This window comes from Apteryx mantelli, chromosome 6 (assembly GCF_036417845.1).
Source record: "Apteryx mantelli isolate bAptMan1 chromosome 6, bAptMan1.hap1, whole genome shotgun sequence".
NCBI classification, from domain to species: domain Eukaryota; kingdom Metazoa; phylum Chordata; class Aves; order Apterygiformes; family Apterygidae; genus Apteryx; species Apteryx mantelli.
The window spans coordinates 32,124,402-32,137,798 of NC_089983.1; the positions used below are offsets into that span (position 1 = coordinate 32,124,402).

Genomic DNA, 13,397 nt, shown 5'->3' on the forward strand with positions numbered 1-13,397 from the left:
GGACCAACATCAAAAAGGGTACATCCAGTTGTAGCATTAGGAATTAATAATCATTAATGCCAGGTATACTTAATGGCCCACAGAATGTGGGCAAAAGTATTAACTTTAAAAAAATTGCAATCCACAGGTTTAGGAGCTTATATTTTAGAATGGGGACTTTGATTCATGTGTGAATGAGAGAGAGTTGTTTGAATGACAGTGAGAAGTGTGCCATTTTGAGGTCAAGCCACAGTGTAATAAAGGTTATACCTTGCATAAGGAAAAGATGCGTGTTATAGAACAAGGTGTAAATAAATAACTGAAGCTTATAGTCAAACTGCACTTTAAGTAGTAGATATAACTTATTACAGGCTATGATTTTCTGTGTAAACCATTTATGTTTACTGTTCAGTTGCTGATTATAAATTATATCCTATTCCAAAGCCTAACTTTAATTCCCATTGGTCTGAAACTGCTTCATATAAAAGAAAGGTTAGAACATACAAACTTGAATTAACTATTAGAACAATACTAAGGCAGAGGCCAGCAGGGACTTAATGACTGTATGTCACACTCACAATGTGATAAAGACAGTGTTAGAATGGACTGAAAAAGTGGGAGAACACTGTTAATCAGATATTGCCTTTGGGTGGTTATTCACAGCAACCAGAGTGAAAAATGAATTAGCGCGTCCTGTCATATTTATGCTGGAACTGACTGGTGCACGTGTATTGTCATGATGGTGATGTATTAGATGAGGCAAATAAAGTTTGAAATTAACAGTTGTGTACAAGAAGAGAGACTGGCTAGATATCTCCTGCCTTAATCCATGGTGACACAGGTTGGCCTCCATTTGCCACCACAAAAAAAAATTTGAGCTTCACTACTAGTTGCAGCCCAGCAGATGATGGGGGTGGGGGGGGGAACACCCCATGCCAGACCCTGATGTGATTGATAGCCACTTCATCATAAGGCTGCTATCCAGGAGAGAATTGTAAGCCAAGCAGCCTGCAGTTGGGATGAAGAAAAGTGAACATTAAAAATGTAGATTTTAATATCCCCTCCTCCATCCAAACAAGGGGTAGCTGTCTGTGTGTGACTTGAGGCTTCCTAAGCAGAAAGGAAGGAGAGACGAAGAGTCTTTGGAAAGACACAGGAATGTAACAGCTGAAAAAAGAAAAGCAACTGCTGACATAAGCAGAGGCAGTTCCAACTTCAAATCAAGAACTGGAAGGACTATACAGTTGATGAGGACAAAGAACCTGTAAATCTGAGAGCAGTTTGAAATTAAATTGCACAGACCCAGCTCCAGGGTCCCAAGGCTCTCAACGTCTGACCAAGGTATAGGTGAGGGCATGTTAATGGAGATTACCTATCTCTGCTTGGTTTCCCTACCTGTATATGGATTCAGGGAAATTTGTCTGTTAGAGGATAGCCTGTCTTTGTTGCAGACTGCTCAGCTGCCCCTTACCCAGATTTCTCTCTTTAGTGACACATGCTTGTAAGGAGCACCATCCCTGAGACATAATATTTTAATATAAGTGCAACTAGCAGTTTACTTTAGCTGGAAAAAGTTCTTTCTGATTTTTGACTTTAGAGGTGCTGACTAGTAGGGATGGAGCTGATCCTGCAGAGTGAGACTTTGGAAGTGGTTAAATCCTTGCTCTGCTTTCCCACAGTAATCCTCTCAGAACCAATCCCCTGACTGTGTAGGGGTATTTTCCCACTGACCAAAGGTGTAACTTAATTTGATACATTCTCAAACTGAGAGTGAGTAGCAGAACCTGGAAACAGACATTCTCTGTTGTTGCTGCAAACTCTTTTCCACAATTTGCCACAACGGCAAAATTTGATTCACACAGGAAGGGCTGTTGTCTCTTCATGCTGTTGACGCCTACATTACTTACAACTTCTGAGTGTTAGATCTCTGAATAAACATCTTAACACAGGTACATAATGTCTGAGAGAGAATACAGCCTGTGCAATCCAATAATTTATTAAACTTTCATCTTGTAAAGCCAGTTACAAATTAAAAAAGACAGCAGAAGGAATTCTGTAATAGAAATGAGAAAAATTACAACAAACAGTAATGGGAGTTACCTTCCCAAGTGGGTTCAAGCTGCCTGCAGCAACCCAAGAGCCAGAACACAGAAATAGTGCAGAGTTAGGGCAGGGATAATCAAGGCTATTCTTATACATAAAAGATCTAGTGAGTGTATGGACCGATACAAAGTGTTACTTTGCATGCTGCCTCTGCATTCCTGTTCATTCTCACTTATGACCTGGTCATCTTTTTATTTCAAGTGACAAAAATGGGATGTTTGCAAGATCCTTATTTAAGGCAAAACTCCAATTAAAAACATGATACAAACAGTGGATATCCTCTTAGGCTGGACTGTGTGACAAGTGGACAGAGTGTTTGCACATGCTGCAGTATAGTGGAAGTGAGAGAAAAGCACAGATTATGTACACTGCTTTTTTTTCTGTATCGTCAACTCAAAAACCAGTGTTCTCTGATATAGTATTAGTGAAACGGCACAATCTGAAGATAAATTTGAACTGAACCTATTGCATATTGACTCCTAGTTTTTGTTTTTGCAGCTAAGGCCTACTAGCCCAGCTGCAACTTCTCCAAAAAGGGAAACATCTGACTTTAAACAAATGTGCAACAAGGCCTACATTAAAGCTCCTCAGATTCATTAAGAAACTGAATGGGCCTTTGCATTCTGGGATCTTAAGACTAGAGAGGGGTCATAGAAAATGACTGGCTAGCTACAAGATTTTTTGCTCACCAATTCTTTATGATGTGACCAACGATACTGAGTATTGTTTTCAACAATGAAACCAAGTTTCTGAAGTCAAGTGACTGAAGATGACTGTCATCTTTCAACTGGGAAGAAAAAAAAAATTGCCTCTTCCTATTGCAAATAACTATAAAACCCTCCAAAAAGCAGTCATTTTGGCAATGCAATATTGTTTTCAAGATTGCTGCTGATCAGGGACCTAGAGGAGACTGGAAGGGAATTTGGAGATTCAGTGATGGGAGCAGTTCCAATTAGAATTTGGTGGGGGATGAAGGGATTGGTGTCCTTACAGACGAAGTGAAATAATTGCCTATAAAAGTTTATCTAGGCATCTATTCACTCAGTAGAAACCACTTAATTTAAAACTAAAGTTCAGGGATCCCAGACATCCTAAAATCCCATATAGAGAAAGAAGGAACTTAATGCAGGCTGCTCACTGTAAAAACCTCTGGCTTGCATCTAAAGTCTGGAGTTTGTGCACAACAGCTCTGCTTGAAATGCAACTAAATCAGTCTCACCTCCTTGGCTGTATAGGGGAAAGGCAGTCATTAATTTTTATGCAACAGGTGCTGCTTGGCATGTACCTGGCACAGCATCTGATGATACATTTCAGTGGTGCTAGTCCCCAAGATTTTCTTACATGTTGAATATTTAGTACTTTTACATAAAGTGCCACTTTTTATAGTCAAGTACCTGGAAGGTAAAGAATCACCCCAGTTGTTTGTTTGTTTGTGTTTTAATTCTCTCACATAGGGCTTGACCTGTTAGTTTGACTGTTTGGCTTTGCTAATACAGAGGTGTTTTCTTTTAAGACCGGATCAGATCATTACTATATACTGAAGAGAAAACCCCCACAGTGAATTATATTTTAGAGTTGCCTGCAAAATAAATAAAAACAAATATTCTCTTAGCATACCATACTGCGATCCCATGACCCTAGATGTTTGCATGTTGGAAATTCATAAGGAAGCTTAAGTCTGCCACCTCTGGTGCAGAAATGATTCTTGTGAATTTTTCTGCCAATATGACAAATAATTGTGAAAGCAGCAGAAGAGGATAAGCAGGAGAAGAAGGATGCTTCTGACTTTGCTTCTTTAAGGTACACTGTTCATCAAACAAGCAAGGGAAAACAAGTTTTAGGCAGTTAATATTTAACAACAGTTGTTACTGCTTAATGTCTTTGGGCAGAGGTGCAAATCCTATGGTACGGTAGATGCCACTTCAGTTTTTAAATACAGTAGTCAGTCAAGTGGAGTTTTTAAAAAACATCTTTGCTACACTCGTGCTGGCAAGTTGCAAATTCCAATTATGAAACAACTGCCTCTCTCTCATAGCAGTTCATTCATATCACCTAGTCCAGATGCTAGCGTGACTGTCCAGACTGGTGGCTGATTTGACGCTGCAGCGTTTCTTCACAATCATGTTGATATATGCTTTCATGATCTTTATTATCTCACCCACCTGGACAGAGAACACAACAACAGGGTAAGCACACTAAAAAACTATTTTGCATTGAGGTGTACCAGGAATTTTACAGAAAAAGATTCTCCACATCCAAAGTCATGGCACAGTAAATTTTGAACGTAATACTAAATGTGAACATGACAGTAAGAAAGAACTGGGTCATTACAGTACAGCTATACACAAACTGAACAGGGCTGTAAAGATCCTTAAATGAAAGCATGTTTTAAGAAATAGGGACATTTAGGAAAATGTTATTGACATTTCAATAAATATTTCCATGAAAATATCAACTTAGAGATTAACAGAGATCAGAATGTCTTAAAACAGGAACAAAGATGAAGACAAAAAAAATGCTATTACTGTAAAACAAAACAAAACAAAATCCAATCCCCTCCCTTACCCCATCTCAAACAGGATGTATAAAAACTAGGAAAGACACAGAGAATGAAAACAAGGGTAGTAACAGCTTTGTTATGGCTTCTGTACAAAGAAGTGTTGAAAATAATGTGATTTTTCAGTCTGGAAAAGAGGGGACAGAGGGATATGGCAGAGTTCTGTAAAATCCTGGGTGACCTGGAAATGATGAACTGGGAGTGACTGTTCCCATTCTTTCCCAACACAAGAATGGGAAGACATTGAATGAAATCTACCCAGTGGCAGACTAACAGAAGGGAGCAGTTTTTTCCTCGTATGTAGTTAAACAGCAGAACTCTATCACATTTGCATGCGTTTTTGAAATACTTATACTTCTCTGTGGACTACTGTAACATGCTCTTTGTTTTGCACACTGTGTGCCAAAAGACCTAAATCACCACTGAGATGCATTCAGGACAGAGAATTAATGCAACAGAGTTAAGACTGAGATTCTGTTGGGAGGGAACTATTGTCTTACAGCAGCATCTTTTTGCTTGACTAGTTTGTGTTCTGTTGTAGTAACTTAGAAGGCTTGTAGCTCAAGGAAAGGCAAATCTAATGCTACTAACCTTTTATTCCCCCCACCCCTGAGTTCACGAAGTCTCCATTCATATACTGGAAGGGAATGAAAAACAGCCCACACATGAGCGCTCAAATTTCTAATTCCACAGTAATAACATGCTTAGTGTACTAATTAAAGCTATGGTCTTTTTGAAATTCCAAGTGCCCAGGAAGACCATTCAACCTCCACTTTCTAACCAGCATCATTTTTTTTTTTCTGTTTATCCCTGTAATCAAGAACAGGTATCATGGCACTTTAGGTTTAATTACCCTTCATCTTACTCTTTGGCTGTCTAGTGTGTTCAGTAAGCTTTCACATATAAACCTGTGTAGCGCTTGGATATTAGAGCTTTACTGGAGTATTAGTAAAACTACACATACAACGCATACCTGGGATGTTTCAAAGAACATTTCTCTCTCATCCACTGTAATTTTGAAGGTGTTAGGTTGTGGTGCTCCGAAGAAAACAATATGTTCATATTGGAAAGTTTCTAGAGGTTTAGGATCTCCTCGTTTGTAGACAGACACATTTTCCGTGCTTACTCCAAGCCAAAGATCATTTGGAAATCCACCCTCCTTGCACTGCAAAAACAGAGACATGAAATTTTGCATTAATGCAGTGGAGGATCAAACCGTCTTTGATTTAAGGAAAAGCCCTTCATTTCTGGCTCCTGTAGGACATTTCAGCTGTCCACCCCAATAGAAATAGAGATGTCTGCTGAAGGAATCTTGTAGACACTCCTGCTGCAAAGATTTAGAAGTCACGTGCCTTTGAGTCTTATATTGAGAACTCTCATTTCATCTCCTCTGCTAGGAGAGATAAATACTAGGTGAATAATAAATAACGGTAGTACCTAGCACTTCTTATCAGATTTAAAATTTCACGTAGTTTGCTTAGTTCTCATTTGTTTTACTGCTGCAGAATAGGGCTGCAATTTTTGCCAGTAAGGACAATAGAGCATCATTTTACTTTCCCTTTCATCAGCCACCACGCTACTACGTTTGTAAGTCCATAAATTCGCCCAGTTTTATTGCTTTTCTAATGAGGGAAGGAATTTGTTGCGTCCCTCCATCCACCAGGACACATGAGGTTGCTTGCTCAGTACTGTCTGCTCCACACCTCATTGGGTATGCAGTACTGCATGCTTACTCTCAGCTTACAAAGGCAAAATGCAGCCTGTTCCTGAAATCCCCTTCTGCTGCTGAGCAATAAAATACACATAGCTGTGTCTGTTCTTCTTGACAGTAGTTACATGAGTTTATACATTTCTCACCTCAACATCAAAGAGGGTTGACCCATAACCTGGCCACTCCTTTACAATGGACATGTATTTCACCATGGCCTGATGCTGAGAGAGTCCCTGCAGCTTGGTCCATTTCTGTGCTATGCTTGCCCGAGCAGCTGAAAGCTCTTCCTTTACCCACATCTCCATCATCTGCTCCTCTTCTACCTTCTGCTTCTTTACAGAGCCTGTCTTGAAGCTCCGTTTTAATGTCCCTTCAAGGAAGCTGGTCCGTCTCCTCTCCAGAGTGTGACTGGTAGTGCCACTGCTCTTTGTTGAGTGAAGTATTTTGGATTTTAGTCTGTTAACTGGGTAGACGCCATCAAGGGTCCAACTTATTTTAGAATAATCTCCATGAAGGTACTGCAGCCGTAGAGCTGCTAGGCGCTGCAGAGTGTCCTCTGGTGCAGGAAAATGACCATCTATGAGGCTTTCGTGAGCCTACAGGCAAAGAGAAAATCCCCAAATCCATTAGAAATTAAAAACCCACTTCATTCACACCTGGATCTCCACATACAAATTCTTGGTATTTGCTCTAGTACAAAGCCAGTCCCAGCAGGGGACATAATTCAATAGGTCAGAGCAGACATTATAGAGGACAAAAGGAATCAGAATGAACTATAATATGAAAATTTTGCAATTGATGGATGAGCAGACTAGGAACACCTCTTCCTGCAAGCCTGGGCAGGAAAGAGTCTTCTGAGGAGCCCTTGTCCTTACAGTCTTACAAGAATGACTTGCTAGATCTGTAGCAGATGGGAGAAAGGAGAATTGAGGCAATTTCCTTTGTGCTGTACCAGCTGCAGCTCCTATGTGGAGATTATATTCAATACCAGATAGAGTCAGATGCAATAAACTTAAGGCTCTTAATCTGAGTCTCTTCCACACCAGAGCCTCCCACTTCCTCCTCTTTAACCTAGTGTTTCCCTCAATCTTCTTGCTTTCCTTCACTTTTTTTTTTCTGTGAAATTTCTTTTTTTTTTTTTAAACTACATCCATCACACATTTAAAAAAAAAAGTGAAACTAACATCTGGATAACATCTACTCTCCTGCTGTTATTTCTCTTCCATCACTCTCTGCTAGTGAAAACTGTCTAGACTGAAAGCCCTTTCAACAGGGAGTTTGGTACTACTGAGTTTTCATTGACTCCTGTGAGACCCAGTTCTTGACTGTTTCCTAGACATTGTATAGTTAAAATTACTTAATCTTCATTTCAAGAAGGCCTTCTTGTGGAACCGTTGTCTGGGTGACATACAAGCCATCATTTTAATTTTCAACCAATTTCAGTCTTCAAGACACTGATTCTTTTAACAGATAGTAATTAATTTTCAACAGATATTAATTAATTTTCTGAGGCAAGATCAAATGGTTCATGAGAAGTAACAAAGATGGGTAGAATCACACAACTGAGAGTAAAGATGCTGCATTCAGTTTAGTTTTGGATCCCTATTTGCAGGGTTATTTCATATCAGTGCGATCTCTGGTCTAACCAGCATTATTTTGCTACAGTGTATAGTGACTTAAAAAAAAAATTACTTTGTAGACAAACATTATTAACTACATTCTGTTTTCCTTTTTCTATAGTACTCTTCAGCGCTTCCCCATTAATCAGAAGAAATTGTCTAAAAGACGATTTTTTTTGTCAAGTCCTGTAACATCCTAAGGATGTACTCTTCTTCTAAGCTGATATGTTTATATCCAGATTTTCAAGTTATCTTTACACCTGTGTTCCGTGAACAGCTACTTTACAAAATCTTCCAGATTCCAAATTTCTGTATCTTTTTAAATTAAAGAAGAATTTTTAAAGGACTTCATTATTTTGGGGCTTTCAGTTTTTAGAAGCCTTTGTTCATTTTTCTTGCTTTTGTTCTAATACTCCTATTCCCTAGAAAACTTCTTAGTATCTCTGCTTGATAGATTCCAGGCAACAATTCAAGATGACAAAATCTATTCAAACCAGCACTCAATTCTAATGCAAAGGTAAGCTACTTTTCTGTGTACTCTTGTGTACTTCATGCCACCTTGGAAACCAAATCATTCTCCCATGGCCAGCCTACCTGCTCAAACATGAAAGCAAACTCCACTCCATCTTTGGGAACGTTCTCAACATCCAAGAAGCAATAAAGTTTAAAATATAGCTGCCATTGTCCTTCCTCCTCTTCGTCCTCAGAGCCAGCAAGTCTGTAAAACAGCAAAGAGAGTGAGAGCTGAAGAAACCAGTAATCCTGGTACTAAGATGTCTACAGTGCAACTGCACAATTGTAAAGGTACCCCTGGATTTCTGAAAAGAGAGAATGTATTGAAGTGCCTGAATTACCAGGACAATCTCAGTGCAGCAGACTTTTATGGTAACTTCTTTTTTTCCCCTGAGCCACATGAAATTTTGGTTCAGAAGGACACAAAGTTCTTATGAGCTAAACTTAATCATACCTGTAGATCAAGGGTTCCAGATAAATGCAAGAGTTGGAAGGCAGGACACAAAGTATTCTCCACTTTCAAGATATTGTTTTCATGTAATCTTATGACTGTGAAAAGTGTCAGTCTTGCCAGCATTTGGAACAATCTTATTTTTGTCTTCAGAACAGATATAAAATAGACAGTGGCACTGACAGCTTCCTCCACAAACTATTGCTGTGTTTGTATGCCTGGCCACAAAAATCACAGTCCACAGTAGGAAGTTCAAGCTGTGTTTATATTCTCACTCAGATCATTTCTCTGTCTTCTGATACAGCTCTTGTGATGTAAATTGACAAGATCATTATCAGAGGTAGTTGATACAAAGACATTTTCTCACAGGCCACTGGGCTGAGTTCCCTGAATCATTTATTCAAATAGCTTAATTTTCATGTGCAACGAGCAACAAGACGATGCCAATAACTTCAAAGTAAGAGGCATTGAATCTTACATCCCTGAGACAGTCCTTAAGAAGGGCATACATTCATTATGCAGTGCAAGGCAGCCACTGTTTGCAACTCAGAAAAGTCTAGACACATCAAAGCAATTTCTGAATTTTACAAGTGTATCATTCCAAAAAATCTGACAAGCAGCAACCATATCACTGCCTTAATGCTTTTATGCTCTTCCACTATCATGGTCAGGGAGCTTTACAGATAGTATTTGTCTGTGTTGCCCATATTAACCCACTACATCCATCACAATGACAAAAGTTATTATGCAAGAAATCATCTCAGTTTGATGGTGCCTAATTTTATCAGCTGTTCTGAGCTGCACATACCTCTTGGTACTTCTAAATGCATAGTCATTACAGAATAACTCATTTGTCCTACCACTCCTGCCATGGCAAACATGCCAGGAAGGCAGTATTTCCCTTTCACAGAGAAAGAATGATCAAGACAGCAAAGTGACTTAATTGGCCCTTCTCTGAGCTCTATTAGTAAACCATTACTTTTTGATAAACATACTACTAATTTTGTCCTGAGAAGCTTAATAAGGAACATGTCTGTCACTGAAATGGATGTGAGCATGTTTTTCTACAAGTAGCTTGCCAAGAGCTGGCAAAGAAAAGACCTGATATTTGTTGGAAGGCACCAGTATTACAGACTTACGGGAACAAGTAAGAGTCTGGTCACTACAAAAATAAATGAAACAATTCTAAAAGTGCTGTGTGTTAAAGTCTTGCAGCCCTTCAGTCAACCAAAATATTCAGCTGTTATTTACTAATGTGAAGACAAGATAATTGATTGTGTAAGTAGTTCTTGTCTGTTACAGTAGTATGTAACACAAATTAATGGTTTGAAGTGGCATAAACTAAATCTTTTTCTTTCCACTGTGGCAGAGTAGGAGCATTAACGTATTAATTTCTGGTTCTTAGCTATGGAGCACAGTGAGAAAGAGCACTTGAACCTTACCAAAGGGAAGGTCTCACCAAAGCAAACTCTTGAATCACTTCAGCTGCTTTGGAAAAAACTACTTGACTGTACCCTCACATAACCCAGGGCTATGTCCAGCTAGGAATGAGAGGAAGCATTCTATGAAACAATTTTTTTACCTCTCAAACTTGGCCAAGATATCAGCCACAATAACCCGACTCTCAACAGCACGGTCCACTTGCTGATTATGTTCAAAGAGAGCAAACATATTACGGCTGTCCTCCATTGCTAAACCTCGGATCAGCTTTTCAACAACCTGCAAAATCAGAGAGACAGAGAGAGAGAGATCACAGAGCGGCTATAACACACACTTTCACAAGTGAGCTCATTGGCCAAAAAAAGAAGAGAAACAAATATTTTGTGTTTGTGAGCTAGTGGAATCACTGCCTGTGCAAATGGATGAATGCCAGCACCAGCAGACAAGAACAGAATGGGGATATATTGTTGAGAGCAGGGTGGGGTGATGGAAGCCAGTTTAGCTTGACTTAGACCATAGGAGCAACCATTCCACATCAAACCACAGGTCTATTTAAGCCCAGGGTTTCGCCTTTGACATTGGTTAAATCTGATGCCCAGGAAAGAATATGTAGCAACACCTTCTCTGAACACTCTCACGGCTTCCAATAATTTGCAGTTTAGAGAGTTTCTAAGCCAGATATGGTTTATCTGTTGTCAGAAAATCCATGTGAATTTCTTTTCCATGAACTTGACCAGATTCTCCTTGAACCCCTGTAAACCTTTAGGATATACAACATATTCTAAGGATATATATATCCCCTGTATATCCTTTAGGATATACAACATAACCTCCACATCTCCTTCTGTGGAGCACAACTGTTCCACAGCTATTCTATCTTCTTGAGCAGAACCACCCTCTTTTGGTTCTTTTGTATCTGCCACTTCCCACTAGCTTCACTGAATCCTTCTAATTCTCATTTTGAACGAGGCAACAAACTATCAGTACCTCTTCAGGACACTCATGATTTCACGGACCTACATCATATTTTTCCCTCATTTGTCTCTCCTTCAAGATTAAAGAATCCCAGCTCTAATAGATCATTCCCTGTATGGAAGTTATTACATATCTTTGCTCATCCTTGCTACTATTCTCTGAATCCTTTCAACCTCCACTACCCTTTTGGAGATGGATTAGAAATCTGCACAGGATGCAGGAATATAACGGATTTAGGTGGCATGATGATATTCTCAGTTCCTTTAGTAACATTTCCACTCTTTACAACTATTATGACCTCTGCAGAGCAAAGGCATACCTACTATAACACTGGGATCTTGAGTCTGACCTTCTAATGATCAAGTTATTGGTAACATACCCCATCCAAAAGGATTATATTATGAACTGGAATTTCAACTTGTCAAGAAAGCTTTGTTTAGCAAGTCTTCAGCTTTATTAAAATTCCAGTGGGCAGAACCCCAAAGCGTATAATAAATCAAGTTTAGATTTTGCAACACAATTTTTGAGTGACAATCTACAACTGAGGGTTAGGCCTTGTATAGTTCTGAACCTGCACAATAAGCTGAGCTTTCCCTATGGACTTTGCAGATACAGCAAAGAAAATAGTAACTGAAATAAAATCCTGAAAAACTGCAGCTGAATGGGAAAAAAGTCCCCTCAACAGGACTGGTATCTAGACACAGAGGTGTCCTGACATCTGGTTAATGCTACTAATGCATTACCTCCCCAGCGCTTGTGTGAGAATTGATGGTGATTTTACAGGAGCCACCGCCATGGCAGTACACTGTTGTGGTCATTTCTTCACGGGTGAGGAGAGCCTGTATTTCCTCCTGGGAGGGCACAAACTCCCTGGTCTTTGTTCTTTTCAGGGAATCACTGATGAATTGCGCATATCTGTCTATTTCTGAGCCTGGAAAGAGGTCTTTTACCCTAATTGTAAAGAGAAGCAAAAAAGTCATTGCACAGTGAACCAGAAACCAAGCAGATTACCATATAGCTTGGACTACTGTAGGTATTCAGGGAAGATAGTGATGTCAAGTGCAATCACAGGAAGAATGAGCCCACTTGTTTCCTAAAAATAAACCATACAACCTGCTTTTACTAGTCACTCAAAAGTCACATTGGTGGCATTTCTCAATAGTGTATAAAATAAGCAGATCAAACTTTCAGGAGTTTAATACCAGCAGAAGATAGCAGGATTGACTATCCCAATTTACAGAATGGAGATGAAAAGAACTCAAATGTAATCTTTTTTCCATTTATTCCTGATTGTTTTTTAACTAGCTGGGGCTTGAGCCACTTTTACAGTATTTTTCAGAATCATGAGGGTAGAAAGTTGTTCCTTTTCATGGTCTCTTCCCTCCAAGGCCAGGAATTTAAAATAACATTATACGCAGCTCCAGTGATAAAAACATGAAATGGCAACATACAGTATTACTCATCATCTCTTAGAACCAGGCCTAGGATGTCTGAAAGTTCAGCTATTTGGAGTATTTGCATGAATTTCACCTCATTCTCTCCTAGCTTGGAAGCAATCAAATAGACTTTATTGGCCTTTCTCACCACTTATCCATGGGGTGAAGCTACAAAGCTCAGCCCCAATGCAAACTGTTCTGGAATGTTGCATTAGATGCTGAACATGAATTGAGGAGGAAATATAAATGATTTAGTTAATGAAAACTGGAGGTTAAAGCAGAATATGGCATGTAAATTATAAGCAATATGCGCTTAGTTAAGCAAACAAATTAAAACATGGTAAATTGGATTTATAGTATATCTAATACTCCACAGTACACATGCTTCACCTATGGTAGCTGCAAGGTAGCACATACTTCAATCAGTGTGAAATACAATCATCACCTTCCCTGCAGATTGAGAATGTTCATATGGACTTTAGTAAGCAGTAGGTGATAGGCTGTAAATCCACTTTAACAAGATCTTATGGTATTCTGTTTGGGTAGCCTTACTTTCCACATCCTTTTGACACAACAGATGGGTGGCAAGGGGGGAGTTTGAACAGAACAGAAC

At 39.3% G+C, this 13,397-nt stretch overlaps 1 protein-coding gene across 1 annotated transcript in view; it reads right to left on the reverse strand.

The window, feature by feature from the left end:
* Positions 1 to 1,964: 1,964 nt before the first annotated feature.
* LOC106499095 (unconventional myosin-X-like) overlaps positions 1,965 to 13,397 on the reverse strand; it is a 91,879-nt gene continuing 80,446 nt past the window's right edge. Inside the window, exons 36-41 of the mRNA XM_067298629.1 lie at positions 12,092 to 12,299; positions 10,516 to 10,652; positions 8,564 to 8,687; positions 6,497 to 6,946; positions 5,613 to 5,804; positions 1,965 to 4,244 (exon numbers count right to left, since the gene is read on the reverse strand). Of these exons, the coding sequence (XP_067154730.1) occupies positions 4,131 to 4,244; positions 5,613 to 5,804; positions 6,497 to 6,946; positions 8,564 to 8,687; positions 10,516 to 10,652; positions 12,092 to 12,299 (1,225 nt within the window). The 3' untranslated portion in view covers positions 1,965 to 4,130. The remainder of the gene's footprint in view (positions 4,245 to 5,612; positions 5,805 to 6,496; positions 6,947 to 8,563; positions 8,688 to 10,515; positions 10,653 to 12,091; positions 12,300 to 13,397) is intronic.